This window comes from Leopardus geoffroyi, chromosome A2 (assembly GCF_018350155.1).
Source record: "Leopardus geoffroyi isolate Oge1 chromosome A2, O.geoffroyi_Oge1_pat1.0, whole genome shotgun sequence".
NCBI classification, from domain to species: Eukaryota; Metazoa; Chordata; class Mammalia; order Carnivora; family Felidae; genus Leopardus; species Leopardus geoffroyi.
The window spans coordinates 81,442,278-81,464,492 of NC_059331.1; the positions used below are offsets into that span (position 1 = coordinate 81,442,278).

The window sequence follows — 22,215 nt, forward strand, 5'->3', positions numbered from 1 at the left end:
CGTGGATATAGAGTTGAGACAATGAAATTGTGTTATGCAATCATAGGACATGAGAGCCTCAAGAAAGGGAAAATCATCAATTTTTCCTTTTGAACTGGACCAAACATTGCTTCTTGATCATTACTTATATGTATCTATTACTTCGTTAATACAAGTTAAGTGTTTAAAAGTCAAAGGTAGGGGCGCCTGGGTGGCGCAGTCGGTTAAGCGTCCGACTTCAGCCAGGTCACGATCTCGTGGTCCGTGAGTTCGAGCCCCGCGTCAGGCTCTGGGCTGATGGCTCAGAGCCTGGAGCCTGTTTCCGATTCTGTGTCTCCCTCTCTCTCTGCCCCTCCCCCGTTCATGCTCTGTCTCTCTCTGTCCCAAAAATAAATAAACGTTGAAAAAAAAAATTTAAAAAAAAAAAAAAAAGTCAAAGGGAAATAATTTTGCAGATAAAATAAAGTTGCTTAACGGATATGTTGTTGTTTTCAGGAAGGACTGAGGATGTTTATTTCAAGAGATCTCGACTGTACCAATACTATGTATGTCCAGTTTTCACTTAGATTTATAGCAAAAGGTAAGCTATTTCAATGGGTAGAATTCATTATTTCCCTTCAGAAGAACTCCCTCTTACCTTGCACAATTACTCCCCCACAAAGAAAAAATGGATTTGAGGCCCATAGATTCTCTTACATGGAAGAACTAACATAAACTTGAGTAAATAAACATTCACAAATGTGCTTCTATAATCTAAGTTCGTCTTAATGTAAGGGTAAGGTAACTACTGATTTTGCAATAATTTCGTATAGGTGTAGTAAGTAATCATGCTAGTTCTATGGTAAATTTATCATCATGTCCCTGAGTCTTTTTTCCACCACCACTTCCTAGGTGTAAGGATTTTGTGTTTTAAAATTTTAACTTATGGAAATTTTGGATTTTCTTTGACAGATGTGAACCCAAAAGAGACAGCTCTTTGCCACTATGACCTTTCATATTAATACTAAACCATTTTCTCGACAAATAATGCCATTTGGATATAATAAACTTTCAAGTTGATTTTTGCTTGTATCCTAAGATTTAAACATTTGACCTTTTGTAAAATTGCGATGCCTGTAGAATCAAAATTTTCTGATGTAATATTTCCTAACTGAAATATAGAAAGATATGTGTTCATATCTGAGAAAGAGAGAGATACTGTCATGTGAAAATCTAAGATCTGGTGTGCATTTTGAGATACATTCATACAGAAAGCCCCACCTGTCATAGCTTTAAGCTGCCTCCCAAGCATTTGGACTATAAAGCCTCTATGCAAATACAGGTCAGCTTATGCATCAATGCCCGAAGAATAGTCTCTTAGAACATACCACTTCCCCATTTTTATCACAATATGTTTTATGCCTGTGGTTATCTTCTTTTTAGGTACCCCAGAGAGGTCTCACTCTATTCTATTACAATTCTCCATCAATGGGGGAATCACTTGGCTCCTAATGGATGAATTTTACTTCCCTCAAACAACAAACATACTTTTCATTAATGTCCCCTTGCCATATACTGCCCAAACCAACGCTACAAGATTCAGACTCTGGCAGCCTTATAATAATGGTAAGAATGCCCGTGTTCTCCTATGATCAAAACTGACTGTGACCTTTTAACGTGTGTTTCTAAGATGTGGAGGGAGTGTTTGTCAACGAGTGGTTTAGTTGTCTGTAACACACATTTTGCATGCTTCCCTTTTGAGGAGTCTCAATGAATATTTAACTTTATATATCTTTATCACCTGTTTGTACTTGACTCATAAGTTCTCTTGCTAATGTAAATATAGCAAAAGCCTCTTACAGAGCTAAGGTTTTTAAAAAATAATTCAGCATTATCATTAGCCACTCATCAACTATAACTACATTCTTGCTAAATTCATTTAGGAATACATAGTTCTTCTGAATGTGGCATTTCAGTAGTGAGATAGAACAACATTGTAGCAAAATACCATGACAAAAACAGAGGGACTTACACCAAGCAGATAGTGGCTTAGATAAAATATTCTTATCACATACACTCGCTTCAGTGATAAGTTAAAGCGAATGTATAATTTAATAGCATTTTCAAATGGTTACAGAAAATGATTTTACAAATTTGTAATGTTTTATTGCTTCCAATATTTCTATTAACTGCTGATTATAAAGGACCAGACTCTACCAAATCATGCATTTAATGGCCTGAGTAAGCATGGAGATATCACATTAAGCAGATTCTTTGCAGAGGTAACACAGAAATGGATAAGAAAACTGTACTGCTGTCTCTAAAATTTAACCTGAATATTTACTTTATAACTCATAAACCAAAGAAAAATGTAACTTATTATGAACAGTAAAAATAATCTTTTAAAATCACCAAATAAAAGTGGAAAGAAAGAAAGAAAGAAAGGAAGGAAGGAAGGAAGGAAGGAAGGAAGGAAGGAAGAAAGAAAGAAAGAAAGAAAGAAAGAAAGAAAGAAAGAAAGAAAGAAAGAAAGAAAGAAAAAAAAAAAAAAAGAAAAGAAAAAGAAAAAAATGTGGGAGTTTCACAGTCCAAAGGATCATTGTCTTCACGGTATGATTAGAATGCTTACCTGATTATTATTTTTATTTTTTAAACTTATTTTCAAGTTAGTTAACATACAGTGTAGTCTTGGCTTCAGGAATAGAACCCAGTGATTCATCTCTTAAGTGTGACACCCACTGCTCATCCTGAAAAGTGCCTTCCTTAATGCTTGTCACCCATTTAAGCCACACCCCCCCCAACCTGCCCCTCCAGCAACCTTCAGTTTGTTCTCTGTATTTAAGTCTCTCATTACCTGATTTTTCTTCACTGTTTCACCAAATGCTTCCAAAACAAGAAAAGAGAAGACTACTTGAATTAGAACAGTGATAGATTTAGAGAGACGCATGTGACTTCATTTAAAACTACAGGCTCCTATTTCTAGATTCTTTGTTTTTATGGATTTTTTAAACTTTTTATTTATTTTTGAGAGACAGAGGGAGACAGAGCATGAGCCAGGGAAGGGCAGAGAGAGAGGGGGACACAGAATCTGAAGCAGGCTCCAGGCTCTGAGCTGTCGGCACAGAGCCTGATGCCGGGCTCAAACTCATGAACTGTGAGATCATGACCTGAGCCGAAGTCAGACGCTTAATTGACTGAGCCACCGAGGTGCCCCTCTAGATGCTTTTATTTTATTTTATTTTATTTTATTTTATTTTATTTTTAAGAACTGTAGTAAAAGTAAAAATCAGTGAGGAAGCAACCTTGGGGAATCCTGATGTTTCTGTTTGGCATGGTCTTATCTCCTTGTTTCCTTCAGTCCAAACTGCTTTGCAAAAGCAGCCTGGGTTTGCCCTTCTTATCTACTCAGTAATATCTTTAAACACCCAGCCTATGCTGCTGAATCAAATTCTATGACAGCCTAAGTAGTGATTTTACTGGTTTTCTGTACATTCCCATGTCACTTCAAATAAACATAAAACTTTTGAAAAGTGTTAAGAAAAAAAATGTATATAACACAGGGTATTTTCTTCTTTGTCGTTTTTTTTTGTTTTTTTTTTTTTAATTTTTATTTGAGAGAGAGCGCACGGGAGAGGGTTGGAAGGAGAGAGGGAATCTCAAGCAGGCTCTACGCTCTGCAGTGCAGAGCCCAACATGGGGCTCGATCCCACAACTCTGGGATCGTGACCTGAGCCAAAATCAAGAGGCAGACAATCAACCAGCTGAGCCACATAGGCGCCCCTCTTCTGTGTAGTTTTTAACAATTAAATAAAATTATGCATTAGGCCAATGTTTTAGTGACCACAGTCCTTTGACCTGACCAAAGCATGATGCTAAGTCATGGGTTGACTCTAAAAGCTCATTAGTTGGGGCACTTGAGTGGCTCAGTCAGTTGAGCGACTGACTTTGGCTCAGGTCATGATCTCACAGTTCATGAGTTCGAGCCCCACATCGGGCTCACTGCTGTCAGAGCAGAGCCTACTTGGGATTCTCTCTCTCTCCCTCTCTCTCTGCCCCTCCCCTGTTGGCACTCTCTATCTCAAAAATAAGTAAACATTTAAAAAATAAAATAAATAAATAAATAAAATAAAAGGTCATGAGTTTCTCCTTGGATAGACTAGTGTACCTCAGTTTACAATCCACAGGCTTGATCACCCATCTTCACAGATTTAGATATCTTACAGATTCCACTAAACCGTGAAAACATAACTCAAATCCCATTCTTGGGGGTTGGGTGGGGGGGTCGTTAGCACCACTGTAACTGGAAGGCAGCGCACTTTCACAAACTGTTTGTCTCAGCTTCCTGAAATCAGTGAGGCTGTTCCATGCTATGTCAATTTAATATGACTGAAAACTTAATTTTTTCTCCTACTTGAACCACTGTAGGTACACTGTTATATAGTTTCTGTTTCTTTTTCTGGAAGGCCTATGTCCAACCTGTTGTCACTGATTGCCTTCTATCCTTTACTTTCTTTCCTTGAGCAAAAATATGTCTCTGATTTGTACCATTGGAAAACCTTTTTTTAACCCCAAAATGCCTTAGGTAAAAAAGAAGAAATCTGGATTGTTGACGACTTCATTATTGATGGGAATAATCTAAACAACCCTCTGATGCTTCTGGATACATTTGACTTTGGACCCAGAGAAGACAATTGGTTTTTCTATCCCGGTGGTAACATTGGTCTTTATTGCCCATATTCTTCGAAAGGAGCCCCGTAAGTCTTTAATTGAGATGCTAAAAATAAAACCACTGCTGTACACAAATCATGATGAACTTTTGCCCTAATGGATTTCTGGTTTTCTTACATAACAGTGAGGAAGATTCAGCTATGGTATTTGTTTCAAATGAAGTTGGTGAGCATTCCATTACCACTCGTGACCTGGATGTGAATGAGAACACCATCATCCAATTTGAGGTACTTGACTCTGTTCTATCAGAAATGCTTTCAGTTGTATCTTGAACAAAAGCCAGGAAAGCAAAGGAAAATCTCAGATAATTTCATGCATTATAACTTCCCATTTTTGTGCAAGGACCAAAAAAGATTTTACATCACAATTCATTTTTATTAGCAGAACCAATTGTCCTACTAAGGCTTACTTCTGAATTTTTGTCCTTTATGTATTACGTAGTCTCCCACCTACTACAATGGGAAGTTGTTGAAATAAATTATTTTAAACATTTTAAAAATGAAAAGAGCCATGCTAATCTTGTGTTGTTGTTTTCACGGTTTTTATGCGTTTAAGAACCAGTCAACATAATGACCATTATACCCTGCCAGCACATTTCTGTGATGTGTATCATGGTGCCGTGAATTTTAACACCACACTATTTTTATAATTTTTGTGTATTTCATTAATATTCATGGACCCCTTATAATTTTGAGGAGAGCAAATTAATAATGTATAAAAGAAAACTTTTATGTGTTTTGAAGACTTAGATAAAATCAGCAGAAGCAAGGGTGTGCTGTGCCAGCATTCAATATCATTAACTTTCAGAGGTGCTTGTTTCGTAGCTGAGGTCTATATCAACCTTTGGGAAGGCATAAAATAGTGCCTAATTGCATTAACAAAATTGTGAATATTTGTTTTATTTTTTATTTTTTTTCAGATGGGTCTTTAAATTTTTTTATTTTTTTTATTTTATTTTTTATTTTTTTTAATTTACATCCAAATTAGTTAGCATATAGTGCACCAATGATTTCAGGAGTAGATTCCTTAGTGCCTCTTACCCATTTAGCCCATCCCCCCTCCCACAGCCCCTCCAGTAACCCTCAGTTTGCTCTCCATATGTATGAGTCTCTTCTGTTTTGTCCCCCTCCCTGTTTTTATATTATTTTTGTTTCCCTTCCCTTATGTTCATCTGTTTTTCCTCTTAAAGTCCTCATATGAGTGAAGTCATATGATTTTTGTCCCTCTCTGACTGACTCATTTCACTTAGCATAATACCCTCCAGTTCCATGCACATATTTGCAAATGGCCAGATTCATTCTTTTTGATTGCCGAGTAATACTCCATTGTATATATATACCACATCTTCTTTATCCATTCATCCATCGATGGACATTGGGGCTCTTTCCATACTTTGGCTATTGTTGATAGTGCTACTATAAACATGGGGGTGCATGTGTCCCTTCGAAACAGCACACCTGTATCCCGTGGATAAATGCCTAGTAGTGCTATCGCTGGGTCGTAGGGTAGTTCTATGTTTAGTTTTTTGAGGAACCTCCATACTTTTTCCAGAGTGGCTGCACCAGCTTGCATTCCCGTTGAACATTTGTTTTAGATTAACTATCTGTAGCCTCTAAATTAGACTTCTCTTTTGCCTCTCAAAAGTTCAGAGACCAAATGATGCCTTCGTGGAGAAATTATTCTGTATCTATTTTAAACTTTGTTTTATTTTCTAATTCTATTTTAAGTTACTTAAATAACTATTATATTTTGTAAATTGATGCTTACATGTTAATAAAAAGTAGTGCCTGTGGCCCTGTTCTGTTATCAAAAGGATCTAGGTAGAAACAAATGCCTGTAGTTGAAGTTTATCAAATGTTGATAGTTTACTCATCAAAAGGCACAAGGAGTAAGTTCAACAACAAAAATTATAAATATATCCAGTTGCTACAACAGCAAGAAAATATTAATCTCAATTGCAGAAGGGAAAATTTCATAGAAAGAATTATATGCATTTATTTAATTAAGTTTTAGTTTATTTACTTGAAAGCGTGGAAAAAGGAATGAAGTGGTTATTTACCTAATGATTAAGAGGATCTTTCTGAGAAACACTCTCCCTGTGCCAGGGAAATGGTGACAGTAATTATATTTTCTTTTGTTTTAATATTGAATACATATTAAAGTTTCTTCACATGCAAAACTTGGGGGGTTATTTGTAAGGCATCACAAGAAGGAAAACAGAAGCTCTTCCAGGTCTCCTGGATGGTTCAGTTGGTTGAGCATCCGACTTCGGCTCAGGACATGATCTCGCAGTTTGTGAGCTGAAGCCCTGCATCAGGCTCTGTGCTGACAGCACAGAGCCTGGATCCTGCTTCAGATTCTGTGTCTCCCTCTCTCTCTGCCCGTCCCCTGCTCATGCTCTGTCTCTCTCTGTCAAAAATAAATAAACATTAAAAAAATTTTTTTTAAAAGAAGCTCTTCCTATTTAGCAGACTGAAAAAAAAAATAAACAAACAGCTAGTGGTTAGAAATAAGGAAATGGTCTTTTCATTACGACTTGCTTGGCTTGACTATGAAAGTAGGCCAGAGGTAAAATTTGGACTCTTTGCCAGACTTTGCCTTCCCCACTTCCTAGCTTTTTATAAAATGAGGGAAAATAAAATTTTTATGAGGTCCTTTGAGGTTCTTTATGAAAAAATTATTATTTGAAGGTAATATATGATATTACTCAGTTAGGCAAAACAGAATTTTAGAGTGTTAAATATTTCAGCAAGACAGTTCACAGGAAAATGGACTCTCGAGAAAATAATGAAGTGGTGAATCATTTCAAGGCTTGTTGCTCCGAAGTAATTTGTATGATTTTTTTTCTTCTTCCCCAAGATCAATGTTGGCTGCTCCACTGATAGCTCATCTGCTGATCCGGTCAGACTGGAATTTTCAAGGGACTTTGGGGCCACCTGGCACCTGCTACTCCCCCTGTGCTACCACAGCAGCAGCCATGTCAGCTCCCTGTGCTCCACCGAGCACCACCCGAGCAGCACCTACTACGCGGGGACCACCCAGGGCTGGAGGAGGGAGGTTGTGCACTTCGGGAAGCTGCACCTTTGTGGGTGAGGACACCGCACTTTTCTCACTGGACGGTTTTCTCGCTGATGTCATCCTTGACTTGCCACTTCGTCAGGGGCATCTTCCAGCTTACGTTTCTTCCTCATTCTCCGCTTCAGCAGATCACTGGATGTTCAAAACATAGGACACTGAGCTGACTCTACTCACTTATAGTTTGAGGATAGATTTAAAAGAGCGCTCCATGGACTCCACCCTGTAGTGGTTTGTATCCCCATGGGTCTTTATTAGATCACTTAAGAAGCAACAGAAATACGATTCTCTCCTAATGTAGTTCTCCCCCCTCCTGCCCCACCTCCCAATATAAATGCAGTTAGAATTTTATGACTTTCAGGGCGCCAGGGTGGCTCAGTCGGTTAAGCGTGTGACTTCAACTCAGGTCATCATTTCAGAGTTCACGAGTTCAAGCCCCGCATCAGGCTCTGTGCCAACAGCTGAGCCTGCTTTGGATTCTGTGTCTCCCTCTCTCTGTGCCCATGCCCAGCTTGTGCTCTGTCTCTCTCTGTCTCTCTCTCTCTCAAAAATTAATAAACGTTTGAAAAAAAAGAATTTTATGACTTTCAGACATCTACCTGTGTCCCTTGTGTAGGGAGAGGGCACAGCTGGAGGATGGAACCCCACAGAAAATCTAGATGTCTCATTAAAAAAAAAATTGCTCCACTCTCTCCCCCACCCCCCGCCCCAGGCATTTCTGCTTTTTCAACCTCTCTCAGCATTCTTGTTACATATATTTGACTCTTCTGTTGAAAGCTATTTGGAGATAAAGGACTTCAATTCTAATAGAAATGAAATGAAAAGTATGGTTCAAAATATAAAACTAATAATACAAGTGAACAAAGAGAGGAAGTCAACAAAGCAGGCTGCCTCAGAATTTGTCTTTTCTCTCAGAAGAAAGAACTCATTCTTTCAGGGGATGTCAAGAAAAGAAGAAAGTACTAATATACTTTCAAGATGGAAATAGATTTACATTCCCAATGTGAAACTCAGCGTAATTAGAAGGCTTGGGTCTTCAAGCAAAACTACTAATACCTAGTACTTTTCCAAAAGGGTGAAAGTGAATTTTCATGTCTGCATTCTCTTTGAACATAAATCCATTTGCTTCTCATCATATCATCAGCATAATTTTTATAATTTGACTGCTAAGGACTTGAATATTTTGTGCTTTCAAGTACATCATTTGGTAATTCTTGCTATTACACCAGATATCATCCCAATGGAAAATCCCAACTGTTAAAAAAAAAAAAAAAAAAAGCATTACTAAGCAAAATGTCCTCAAGAAGATAGAGCTAACAGTTCGGCCAGCACAACCAGAAAGCTGCCATTGTGGACGGTGGGAGGATTGTGTGTAGAAGAATAGGGCAGGGAGAAATAGCTCAGGAAAAACTTTTCAGCCAAAACCAGTTGTATTATTTAAGATTATATGTTGCAGGAAATATAAAGAAGCTTACCAAAAAGTAGAAGAGCTTACTGGAAGCATACTGGGGAAGTCGCATGGACCCCACCTAGAAAGTGTGAGGACCTCAGCAAAAGGAGTGTGTGACCCCCATTTTTATCATGCCGACTTTACTCTCACTCAGCAAATCATAGTTCTCATGTGCTGGAACTCTTAATTCCATTTTTCTGGAAAAGAAAATCTGAGTCACTCATCTACAGCCAGAAAGCTAAGCTATGGAACAGAAGCCTAGCTGTCAAAACTCCATGTAGTTAGCATAGGCAGGGAAAAGGCCTACTGGCCAATCACACAGACACCTATGACCAAAACCTTAACCATTATGGTATTGTTGACAGCCCCAAGCTTTCTCTCTCTCTCTCTCTCTCTCTCTCTTTTTTAAGTTCGTTATTTTGAGAGAGAGAGAGCGCGCATGCACACAAGCGGAGAAGGGGCAGAGAGAGAAGGAAGAGAGAAAATGCCATGAGAATCTCCTCACTGACAGCATGGAGCCCTACGTGGGGCTCAAACTTACAAACTGTGAGATCATGACCTGAGCCAAAATCAAGAGTTGGACGCTTAACCAACTGAGCCAATCACGCACCCCACCGGGCTTTCTCATTAATGGACCTCTAATTTCCTCCTGTCCTCAGCTAAGAATTGGATTAACTAGGAAACAATGCTAAAGATAAGTTGTAGGCCGTGAGCTAAATTTTTTTAACAACTGAGACTTGTTTCAGCAAGTTCCCACATGAAAATAATCCTCTTTAAAGAAGTATGCAGTAAAGTCACAGGACAGTGCTCCAGTGTCATGGAAATCACCAAACTTACCATTGGTAATGTCCATTGGGCTGTGTTGATGCATAGGGAAATACAATTTGGAAATCTGAGCAAGAGAAATTACAAGACAATATAATTTGAACAAGAGAAATGTATATACTTTCACCTATTGGTTTGGGGTGTCAGTTTAAAACATACCTCCTCCAATTTTAAAGGTACAGAACTTAGACCATCATGCTATTTGTACTCCGTGTCATTTTTATTTCCATAAAAAAAAAGTATATCTGTTGAAGAGGCCTGCCCACTCTCATAATGGTTTAAACCTACCTTTCAAATTGCCTTCAACCATTTCTTGCAAAGAGAAGATTTTGCCTTCATAGTGTTGTCTAGTCCATGTTTCAGTAAAAGAATTAGCACCCTTCTTAAAACCCACACAGGCATGAATTGCTGGAAGGCAAAAGTTAAATTTTCTCCAACTCAGTGAACCATTCCTTGGTTTGTATTCAACATGGTACATAGGGACAGCACAAGCTAGATGCTAAAATATATATTTATAACCCATATTTAAATGACCCCTTTCTGTGCACCTTACTAGGCACCAGGTACCCAAAAAGTATATGAAATGTTTTCAGGTGCAGAAATGACCATTTTTGCCTCCACATACAGTCCGTTCACATTTGAAGCATGAAGTATTGAGCTTTCATCGAGTTTTATTCACATCACCTTTGTGTCCTTTTTGTCTAGAATCTTTTTGTGGTTAAAACTTCCTAATTGCTTTTGCTGTACACACTTTCATAATGAGTCAACCAAAACCCCCGTTTAATGAAAGCACTGTTGTGTGCTTGCAATTTTAAGTTTACATTTAAAAAACAGGTCCTTTTGAATACCACTGGCTTGGGAGAACAGATGCTGACATTCATCAGGGAGGGTGGCAGTGAGAAATTTTCAAAATAAGATTTCAGCAGAAGGGAACCACAGTGGAACCAGACCCTTCAGCCCATTTATCATAGTGCTTGCAGTTTCCGTGTCAAGGCAGGTGAACAATAATAAATATCCAACCAAGGTGGTTCATTTGTATTCAGAACATTTGAATAAATAAGAAGTTCAAAAAAATCCATGTAGGCTTTTGTTCAAAGGAAAACTCTAGCCATTTCCCTCAGCTCAGCAGTCTGAAAGTTCAAAGGGTAGAAAGTGCTTCTTGCCAAGACTAAACTCTGACAAGTATTTTAAAATAAAATGTAATTATGAACTGGCATTTTGGGAGCAGCTCCATATAGTGGGAGTCTTGATATAAACAATGAAATTAGGGTTAAAATTATATGTGGGAACTTGACTCCATCTGCTTTACTATCTACTAAACTTTAGAAGCCTTATAAATACTTCTAAAATTGACTTCTAATTTCTGTTTCTCCTTATTTAATTCTGAATTTGGTTTCTATGATAACTGGAAATGGGACAAATTCACAGGGTACAAAAATGAGTGTGTATGCCATGTCTATAGCCATGCCCTCAAAAGCAAACCCGTCTTCTTTGAACTGAGTTTTGTGTATAATAAAATACTAAACTACTTCTTGACTGCTACCTAAATATGTAGGTTATTTCCAAGAAGCTAACTTATCATCAACAATGTGATAGCACAATTTACTTACAAATAAAAGAGAAAATTATCTTTGATTTAAAAAGAAATTAAGATGGGGCACCTGGGTGGCTCAGTTGGTTAAGCATCTGACTTCAGCTCAGATCATGATCTCAAGGTTTGTGAGTTCAGGCCCACATTGGGCTTTCTGCGGTCAGCAGAGAGCCTGCTTTGAATCCCTCTGTCCCTCTCTCTCTGCCCCTCCCCTGTTCATTCTCTCTCTCTCTCTGCTCCTCTGCTCACTCTCTCTCTCAAAAATAAATAAAGGGGTGCCTGGGTGGCTTAGTCAGTTGAGCGTCTGACTTCGGCTCAGGTCATGATCTTACAGCTTGTGGGTTCGAGACCCACATTGGGCTCTGTGTTGACAGCTCAGAGCCTGGAGCCTACTTCGGGTTCTGTTTCTCCCTCTCTCTCTCTGCCCCTTCCCCACTCACACTCTGTCTCTCTCTCTCTCAAAAAATTAAAAAAATTAAAAAAAAATTCTTTAATATATAAACATTTTAAAAAATAAAAAAGAAAATCTTTAAAATAATAATAAAAAAAGTAATTAAGAAATAAGAGGCATCTAACCAAACAAATTTGATTTTGTCACTCCTCTCTTTAAAATAATCTTGTGCGGGGCACCTGGGTGGCTCAGTCAGTTAAGCATCCAACTATAGCTCAGGTCATGATCTCACAGTTTGTGAGTTCAAGCCCCACATCAGCTGTGCTGCCAGCTCAGAGCCTGGAGATTGCTTCAGATTCTGTGTCTCCCTCTCTCCCTGCCCCTCCCCTGCTCGCACTCTGTCTCTCTTTCTCAAAAATAAATAAACATTTAAAAAATTAAAAATTAAATAATCTTATGCAGTTCTCTGTTACCAATAGGATAAAATCCAAAAACCTCAGTCTGGCTCTTAAGGCTCTTCACAACAAATGACAAACAACATATAGTGTATATGAAACACTGTACTGGGCACCACAAAAGAGTCAAAGAAGAAAGAGGCATAGGCATTGGCCTCTAGGAGCTCAAAATCAATAGGGGAAATAGGTACACTTTTAAATATCTCCAGCTGGGATAACTATAGTAATGGAAATTCTGTCAAAAATATGGCAGAGAGAGAAAGTAAAGGACTAGTTATTTCCCATATGACCCAGCAATTCTATCATTCTACCCAAAAGAATTGAAAACAGGTATTCGAGCAAATGCTTGTACACAAATGTTCATAGAAGCACAGTTCACAATAGCCAAAAGGTAGAAACAAACAGATGTCCATCAGCTGATGAATGGACAAAGAAAGCTGGTATACCCATACAATGGAATATTATTCGGCCATGAAAAGGAATGAAATCTGATTCTTGCTACAACCTGGGTGAACTTCAGAAACATTATGCTATAAGAACAAAGCCAGACACTAGAGGTCACATATTGTACGATTTCATTTATGTGAGATATCTAGTATAGGTAAATCCATATGGAGAAAAAGGAGATTAATGGTTGTCAGGAGCTGGGAGTAGGGTGGTATGGACAGTGACTACTGAATAGGCATAGGGTTTCCTTTTGGGGTGATGAAAATGTCTTGGAACTCCATAGAGGTGGTGGTTAGCTCACACTGTGCATGTGCTGTTACCAGGTTATACGCTTAAAATGGCTAATGGTTACTTTTATATTATATGAATTTTACCTCAGTTTACTAAAAAAAATTTGTTATGCAGAGTGTAGACAGATAGGGTGGAGACAGCTTCACCAAAGAAGTCAATATTGAAAAAGGTAGAAGGTCAGTTGGAATTTGACCCAGTGATAGGATTGGGAAGGGCTTACAGGAAATAGGAACATAATTGGCAAAATCCTGGAGATTGAGGAATAGAGTTTGTGTTCTTGAAATGTCAACTCGTTTTTTCTACTTCTTGATTGTGGTGCAGAGGTGGTAACTGCCCACTACTCATTGATCAGATGTACTTACTTTGAAAGTGTATTGTTCTGTTCATTCCATTTTAAAAGACTTGTACCTCTTTTCCAGATCTGTGCGTTTCAGATGGTACCAAGGATTTTACCCTGCTGGCTCTCAGCCCGTGACATGGGCCATTGACAATGTCTATATTGGTCCCCAATGTGAAGAGATGTGTAACGGACATGGGAGTTGTATCAATGGAACCAAGTGTATATGTGATCCCGGCTACTCAGGTCCAACTTGTAAAATAAGCACCAAAAATCCTGATTTTCTCAAAGATGATTTTGAAGGTAATCCCTTAAAATAAGTTCTATGTAGCTTTGGAAAAGAACTTACATATTAAATGCAGGTAATTAAAAGAAGTGACCATTGAGGCACCGGGGTGGCTCAGTGGGTTAAGCATCCAACTCTTGATCTCAGCTCAGGTCTTGATCTCATGGTTGTGAGTTCAAGCCCTGCATTGGGCCCCACACTGGGCATGAAGCCTACTTAAAAACAAAAAAAGTAATCATTAAGTTCCACTTTAATATTTCATTATTTATCCTTACAATTGAGACCACCCATGCCTTCAGTTAGTTCTGAATTGTATAAGGTTCTTTTTTTTGAAACAATGGTCAGTGAGAATGAACAAGACCATGATTGAGAAAACTAAAGCTATTTTCACCACTTTTTCTATCACGTGTAATTTATGATTAATGATAATTTTAGAAAATGTTTCCCCACTGGATGTTATATGTAAGCGATGAACCACGAGAATCTACCCCAAAAACCAAGAGCACACTTTACGCACTGTATGTTAACCAATTTGACCATAAATTATATATTTAAAAAAAAAAAGAAAAAGAAAGAAAAAATGTCTCTAGAGGGTTAATCTTGGGTAGAGGGAACAAGTTTCCAGAAATGTAAATTCCTGTCATTGTTTGTCATCAACTCAATAAGCAGCCTCTCATTGCTTTCTGTACCTTGGCTTTATACCTAGAATCTAATGTCATTATGTATGATGGTAATGTTATAACGTAGAAAAAAAGGATATAACATGATGATAATGTTATACTCATATAACGATTGAAATTATTCACAATTAATTATATCCATTGGAGATATACTCTGATAAAACAATGGAAAAATATTCTAAGAGAACGTCTTGAACTAATGTCATGGCTATGTGTTTTAGGGTAGTGAGATTAAAAGCTTTTTTTTTCTTTTCCCCAAGTTGCTTATAAAATTGTTATAATTATGGTTTTAAAGTACATTTTAATATTAGGTATATTAGGTATATCAATACAATGAAGTGTGATGCAGCCATAAAAAGGAATGAAACACTGATGGATGCTACGACATGGATGAACCTTGAAAACATTATGCCAAGTGAAAGAAGTCAGACACAAAAGGCCACAAATCATATGACTTCATTAATGTGAAACCTCCAGGATAGTCAAATCCATAGAGAAAAAAGGCAGATTAGTGATTGGCAAGGGCTGGATGAAGGGGAGGTGGGGAATGACTGCTTAATGGGTATAAGGTTTTCTTTATGGGTGATGAAAAAGTTCTGGAGCTAGGTAGTGGTGATGGTTGCACAATGTGAATGTGAATGTACTAAATGCCACTGAGTTGTTTGCTTTTAAAATGTTGGAGGGAAGCCTGGGTGTCTCAGTGGGTTAAGTATCCAACTTCAAGCTCAGGTCATGATCTCATGATTTGTGGGTTTGAGCCCCGCATCAGGCTCTGTGCTGACAGCTCAGAGCCTGGAGCCTGCTTAGGATTCTGTGTCTCCCTTTCTCTCTGCCCCTCCCCCACTTATGCTCTGTCTTTCTCTCTCTCTCTCTCTCTCAAAAATAAATAAACATTAAAATTAATAATAATAAGGGGGCCTGGGTGTCTCAATCAGTTAAGGTCATGATCTCATGGTCTGTGAGTTTGAGCCCTGCATTGGTCTCTGTGCTGACAGCTCAGAGCCTGGAGCCTATTTCAGATTCTGTGTCTCTGTCTCTCTGTCTCTCTCTCTGCCCCTCCCCACTCATGCTTTGTCTCTCTCTCTCTCTCTTAAAAAAACATTAAAAATTTTTAAATAATAATGAAATATTGGAAGAGATAAATTTTGTGTTGTGTGCATTTTACCACAATCAAAAAATTCTCTAGATCTAAGGTAAGTATCCAAAGAGATTTATAAGGACAGTATTTAGAAAATATTAAGTTACTCTGTAATGTCTCCCATTAAAACTGTGTGTTTTAAAAATATTTTATAACACCTGCCTGATACTGTCCTCAGAGTAGCAAAGATACAATCAAAAAGCCAGTGGAAAAGCTACATTATGCTCTTACTTTTGGCCAGAAACACTCTCTGACCAGCCAGTGTCATTTTCTGCAGCATAGAAGAGCAGAAAGAAAGGACCCATCTGGCTAGACCATAGATACTCAGAAAAAGCCTTCTTCCCCCTTCTATCATGTGGACCCTTAAATTATCCAGCTAAGTTTAAACAATTCACACAAGCTAAACTGTTGAAGAGACCTCTTATCCCAAAATCTATGACTTCGATATTTATGACTTTGTATTTCAAAACTACATAAGGCCCTTGTCCTTTAAAAAAGAATATGCCTATATTTGCGGTCATAGGTAAATCACATTTACTGCTTTTTTTTTTTCAGGTCAGCTAGAATCTGATAGATTCTTATTAATGAGTGGTGGAAAGCCATCTCGGAAGTGTGGAATCCTTTCCAGTGGAAACAACCTCTTTTTCAATGAAGATGGCTTGCGCATGTTGACAACACGAGATCTGGATTTATCACATGCTAGGTAAACATGTTGGGATGCTATTGAGAAACCACATTGTGATAGACAGTAACAGAACATAAGTACATCAGAAAGAAGCAGACATGTGAAGGGCAAGGCTATCCATGGGACATGCTGAGCTGCTGTCTTATCTAAGACTCCATTAAGACATGATGTACATAATTTCTATTCTAAAACAGAGAGCTTTGCAAAATAAACTAGATCAGAAATGAAACATAGCTAAACAATCAAAAGTTAATATCAAGACAGTGATGGTTATAAGACAGTGACTAGGAAATGACAATGTTTAACTTCCTTTCACTTCCAGAAAATAATGTTGCATCTTTTTTATCCACCTTCTAGAGAATACTTTTCATGAGCTCTTGGACTACGTGGAAAATTATCTACACCATGCTTAGTAAAAGCTTAACTGAAATACCATGCATCCTCCAATTATTCACAATTGATTTTATATCCATTAGCAGTTTAAGTAAAAAATATTTGAAGTGTAGCCTTATTCTTTGTAAGCCTTTCTTTCCAATGATTTGCTCCTGCTTTCTAGGTACTCATTTTCTGACTTGAGCACAGCCACTGAGAAACAAACATTTTAAACTGGCTCAGAGGATTATGTCCTGTCAAGATGTATATCCCTTGATCACTTGACGAGCCAAAAACTTAGCCAGGAAAATAAAGAAGACAACTTAACATGTGTAAAATGGAACTCTGACCTATTTTTTGCAAGTGAACAAAGAAGTCGTGTTTTTGTTTTTCAGAACATTTCAGAGAATCTTAAAATGTATCTCAACATATTTATCCTTCTCTTTCACCTAAATCTTTTATTTTATTGAATTATAAATTTGAGCATGCCTCATAAAAATACAATTCTGTGAGATAATCTTACTATTATAGAAAGCAAGATTTTATTTATCTTCATCCTATTTTAATGCATATGGTTTAATTTGATGCTTTTTATTTCAGATTTATCATTAGCAGCCAAGTTCTCTAATTTAGAAATTATTAGATCTTTCCAAAATAATTCTGACATAGATTTGTCCATAACTAAATTAATATAAACATTCCCCAATACAATAGACAATAGGCTAAAAGGCTTCTTTCTGTAAATGGTTATTGTTTTTATAGTTCTAAACGTCACTAGGCACTATGTATTTTTTTTTCATTAATCCAGTGTTAAAAAGCTCCATTATTTATCTCATCTCAGTAGCATGCTGTGTGGGATTTGCATATATTGACCTCAAAATGCTCCATGTAAAATCCCAGTTTTCTTGGGGTTATGAGATAAATGAGTGCCCAGTTAATGGAGATGGGGGAGGGGAGGAACCCATGAAGAATGCATGGTTTTATATATGGAACTGATAACTTTCATTATGAGCCCCAATATGCTGCCTGTGTTTGACATGCATACATAATTGGGTGTATGTGTTGGGTTACACACGAAATTTATTCTGCATTACCAGCTAGCATAGCGGCCAGACCAGGCACCAGCCGCTTGCCTGCCAAAGATAACATGTGAGCTAGTTTTCCTTGGCACCCCAGCTGGTTGCTGCCACTCTGTCCACCTCCCTGCCAGTTGGAAAGGCTGCCACTGGCTGGCCGCCATGATTCTCGATGGCCAGTCTCATCCATCCCAGACCCAGCAATAGTCAGAGGCTGGCACAGCCCACTATTACCACCACCCCACACTCGCTTTCCTGCCCCTGGCACAAAAGACAGAAAAGAGGCCCAGGCTCGACACACCTCTTCCAAAAGATGCCTGGTCTTTCACAAAGAGGTACTACAACTGCTGAATTTAAATGTGTCTCCCCAAAACCAATAACATGAGATCTGAAAAACTGGTAAGACCTGAAAATGGATGATTTCGCCAATTAACGGCATAAACTACATTCATAGCATTCTTCCAGCTTCAGATACTAAGGACAAATTTGTCTTAAATAGATAGCAATACACACTCCCAAACTTGAAGAGGCTTTGGACCCCTCCCATCTTCTTATAGAGTAGCAACAGGATTGGGGAATGCTCAGTTCCCTCAGACTCCCTCTGTGGAAGGGTACAAAATATAAACTTGAGTACAGAATTGCCTTTTTTTCATTTCATTAACTCTCTTGCATTAACAAGGAAAATTGGGATTTGAAATGATTGCTTTAGACACTTGTTAAATCATCATATTCTTTAAAACCGTGCACTTTCCCCGTATTACCCTGTGTGCTTGTCTTATGTTAATAGTGTGCATTTCTCACTGAAGTGAAAAAATCTACAGTAAACTTTACTCATGTCAGATTCGTGCAGTTCTTCATGAGGCTGGGATGTGGTAAAGGTGTTCCTGACCCCAGGAGCCAACCCGTGCTTCTACAGTATTCACTCAATGGCGGCCTCTCATGGAGCCTCCTTCAAGAGTTCCTTTTCAGCAACTCCAGCAACGTGGGCAGGTACATTGCCCTGGAGATACCCTTGAAGGCCCGTTCCACTTCTACTCGCCTCCGCTGGTGGCAACCATCTGAAAATGGGCACTTCTACAGTCCCTGGGTTATCGACCAGGTCAGTCCACTCAGGATTAACTATTGTAATGTTTGGCACTTGAGCTGCATGTGGCCTACAAAGCATCCAGTCCGGGCCCCTCGCTCAGTAGAGGAAGCCCAAGCCCAGGACCAACAATTGAATGACTTGCCCAAGGGCATACAGCTAGATTAGATATGGCAGTTAGCTTCCTTTCCTTCTCTTTTCCTTCAATTGCCTGAGCCTATAAAAACCAGCAACACAACAGAAGGCCCAGGTCCTGCTCATAGAGAATTCTGCCATATGGATAGAGGGACTTTATCAAGTGTGATGTGAGGTTATAATTCTCTGAAAAGGAAAATGTGCAAATTAGCACTGGTACCACATGCAGTAGTTTACAAATCCTCGTTCCTAGCCTTTGAAGAAGAAATAAGTAAATATTCCTAACAGCCTCATGGACACTTCTAAACGATCTTCATACATAATAAAATGCATATCAAATAGATCTCAAAGAACCTGTTAACAAATGATAGAATCCATGCAAAAAATTGGAACTGAAATGCTTTAGGATACAACTGTCCTTAAATAGAAATTTCACATGGAAAATAATCACATGTAAGCCAACTTTTGCTTTCCCAGCTTGGGTGCATGTAGTTTCCAAAGGCACAATTTGGCCCATGAAGGCTGTGAATGGTTTTGTCAATACTTCAATTTGTTTTCTGTAGCTTCTTGCCAGATGGGCAAGCAGACCACATAAACAAAAGCATTCTGAAAGGCCCCAAACAGTATGCTTGCTGTATGATGCCAGTTTTGAGCAATCTGACAGATAAAAACAAACAAAAAGACTGAACTCTTCTCGTCTCTTGAAACCATATTAAAAATTTGTTTTCTTGAAAATACATTTCAGATTCTTATTGGAGGAAATATTTCTGGTAATACAGTCTTGGAGGATGATTTCACAACCCTGGATAGTAGGAAATGGCTGCTTCACCCAGGAGGCACCAAGATGCCTGTGTGTGGCTCTACCGGAGATGCCCTAGTCTTCATTGAAAAGGCCAGCACCCGCTATGTGGTCACCACAGACATTGCTGTGAATGAGGATTCATTCCTGCAGATAGATTTCGCTGCCTCCTGCTCAGTCACAGACTCCTGTTACGGTAAAAATTCCATTTCCGGGTAGAGGAACATTACCCCATTTCCAGGTAGAGATAGATAGATAGATAGATATAATAACCCCTAATTTATCTCTTGTTGGAAAATCCAGAATTTTCTTGTACGATCAGATTTGCAGAATTAGAACTCTCATCACATAGAGAATGCCAGAATAAGCCATAGGATTTACACATAAATTTGCATTTGCATAGGTTTTAATTCATAGGGCTTTAGATTAGTCTGGTTACTGTCTTCTTTCCAACTCCCCAGGAATCATGACATTTTGTTGTTCCCATTTTGCCTTATACTTTTCGCCATTCTAGGTCATAGCATATTCTAGGCCACCCTCATTGTGAGCAGTTTGCATCCTCAAGGTTGTATACACACACACTCCTACTCACACATGACTTGCACACACACACACACACACACACACACACGCACACGCACACACCTATCCTAGGAGATATAAAAACTGACATCATTGCATACTTGGAGCCTTCACTGGAATGCAAACCTGTTGGGATTCTGGTAGTCTTCCAGCCTTTTACCACCCCTTATCATTCTTCCTCCAAGAGATACAAACTAGAATGTTCACAAGGACCTTGTTCTGTTTTAGATTCTGGGGGGCCAACATCTGACAAATTTGGTTACTTCCAAGGTCTTACAAAATCCAGATTTTTCATATTTCTGCTAGTTTGAACTTAGTGGACATATCTTAAGGGGACTCCCAGAAGTGCAGCTTCTACCTCAGGATCGATTAGTCAGCACTAACCTAGTCAGCAGGGGTGGAACTTGGAAAAGTATAAGGTACCCATCTGTCTTCAATAGGTCTAGTTGAGGGGATACTTCCAAAAGTTAGAGTGCAATAAATGACAAAGTCAAGTGATCTGTGGATTGGTACTGATGCCAAATGTGATGAGAGCTCAAAGGAGAGTGAGATGACCAATGGATGGCCAATCCAAGGAGTTTGGGAAGATTTCACAAAGAATCTGTCTCAAGTGGGCATTGATGGTTGCAGTGGATTTGAAGAGTGAATAGAGAAGAAAGGACACCCCAAGCTAGGCTGGCAGCATAAGCAAAGAGACAGAGGTGGGGGTCCTCCTAGTCCATGCCAAAAGCCATGAGCAGACCTGCCTGAACAGGCAATATTTGCATCTAGTGGAGGAGAGGAAAGTGCTGATTTTGAAAATGGAAAAGGGTGGTAAGGTTCTAGATGCCTACTCCCTCAGTAGCATAAGAAATGGATGGGAACCCAAGGAGGTAAGCTATGACACAATAGGCCTGTACTAGCACCAGGACTGACACTCTACCCTCCTGTGTACTTTCTACTATAGGCTGGCACAGCCTCTTGAGAAAGGTTGAACTGAATGACAAAATCAAAGAGGAAAGCAGAGATGGATAAGCAGAGTTGCCAACTAAGAAGAGCCTTACAAGGCACATACAAGAATTTGTAGGGGCACCTGGGTGGCTCAGTTGGTTGGGCATCTGACTTTGGCTCAGGTCATGATCTCACCGTTTGTGGGTTCAAGCCCCACGTCGGGCTCTGTGCTGACAGCTCAGAGCCTGGAGCCTGCTTCCGATTCTGTGTCTCCCTCTCTCTCTCTCTCTGCCCCTCCCCACTCATGTTCTCTCTCAAAAATAAACATTAAAAAAAGATTTGAAAAATGTTTTAAAAAGTTTAAAAAAAAAGAATTTGTACCTGACAAGGATATGAATAAAAGGACTCAAGTGCAGAGAAGCGTCATGGTGTGTTTCTGGGAGATGAGCCCAAAAGCTGATGAAGGTGGGTAGGCAAGAATCCCAATAAGGAAGCCTCAGTGGTAATCTCCAGAGGAGGTGGCATGAAGAGAAATAGGATGGATAATATTGATGTGAGACAATGCAAACAAAAAGGAAAGAAGCAGAAAATCTCACAACCAGCTGACAGTTTGAACACAGAGGGTAAAGAAGAGAGAAGAGTAAAATTTCTAAAATAATTTATAAATTTTGAACCCAGAAAACAAGTGCAAAAGCATTGCCATTGATAGAATTTAGTAGTTAAGAGGGGCACCTGAATAGCTTAGTCAGTTAAGTGTCTGACTCTTAATTTTGTTTCAGATCATGATCTCAGAGTTCATGGGATCAAGCCCTGCATCAGGCTCTGCACTAACAGTGCAGAGCCTGCTTGGGATTCTCTCTCTCTCTCTCTCTCTCTCTCTCTCTATCTGCCCCTCCCCTG

The 22,215-nt window shown here is 38.8% G+C and overlaps 1 protein-coding gene across 3 annotated transcripts in view; it reads left to right on the forward strand.

Annotated features, from left to right (window-relative positions):
* The window catches only part of RELN (reelin), a 531,804-nt gene that overhangs the window by 447,267 nt on the left and 62,322 nt on the right, over window positions 1-22,215 (forward strand). For all 3 annotated transcript variants that reach the window (XM_045494541.1, XM_045494542.1, XM_045494543.1), the window contains exons 37-45: window positions 475-559; window positions 1,402-1,584; window positions 4,541-4,712; window positions 4,811-4,913; window positions 7,546-7,775; window positions 13,631-13,851; window positions 16,208-16,355; window positions 18,626-18,884; window positions 19,750-19,999. In XM_045494541.1, coding sequence (XP_045350497.1) covers window positions 475-559; window positions 1,402-1,584; window positions 4,541-4,712; window positions 4,811-4,913; window positions 7,546-7,775; window positions 13,631-13,851; window positions 16,208-16,355; window positions 18,626-18,884; window positions 19,750-19,999 — 1,651 coding nt within the window. The remainder of the gene's footprint in view (window positions 1-474; window positions 560-1,401; window positions 1,585-4,540; window positions 4,713-4,810; window positions 4,914-7,545; window positions 7,776-13,630; window positions 13,852-16,207; window positions 16,356-18,625; window positions 18,885-19,749; window positions 20,000-22,215) is intronic.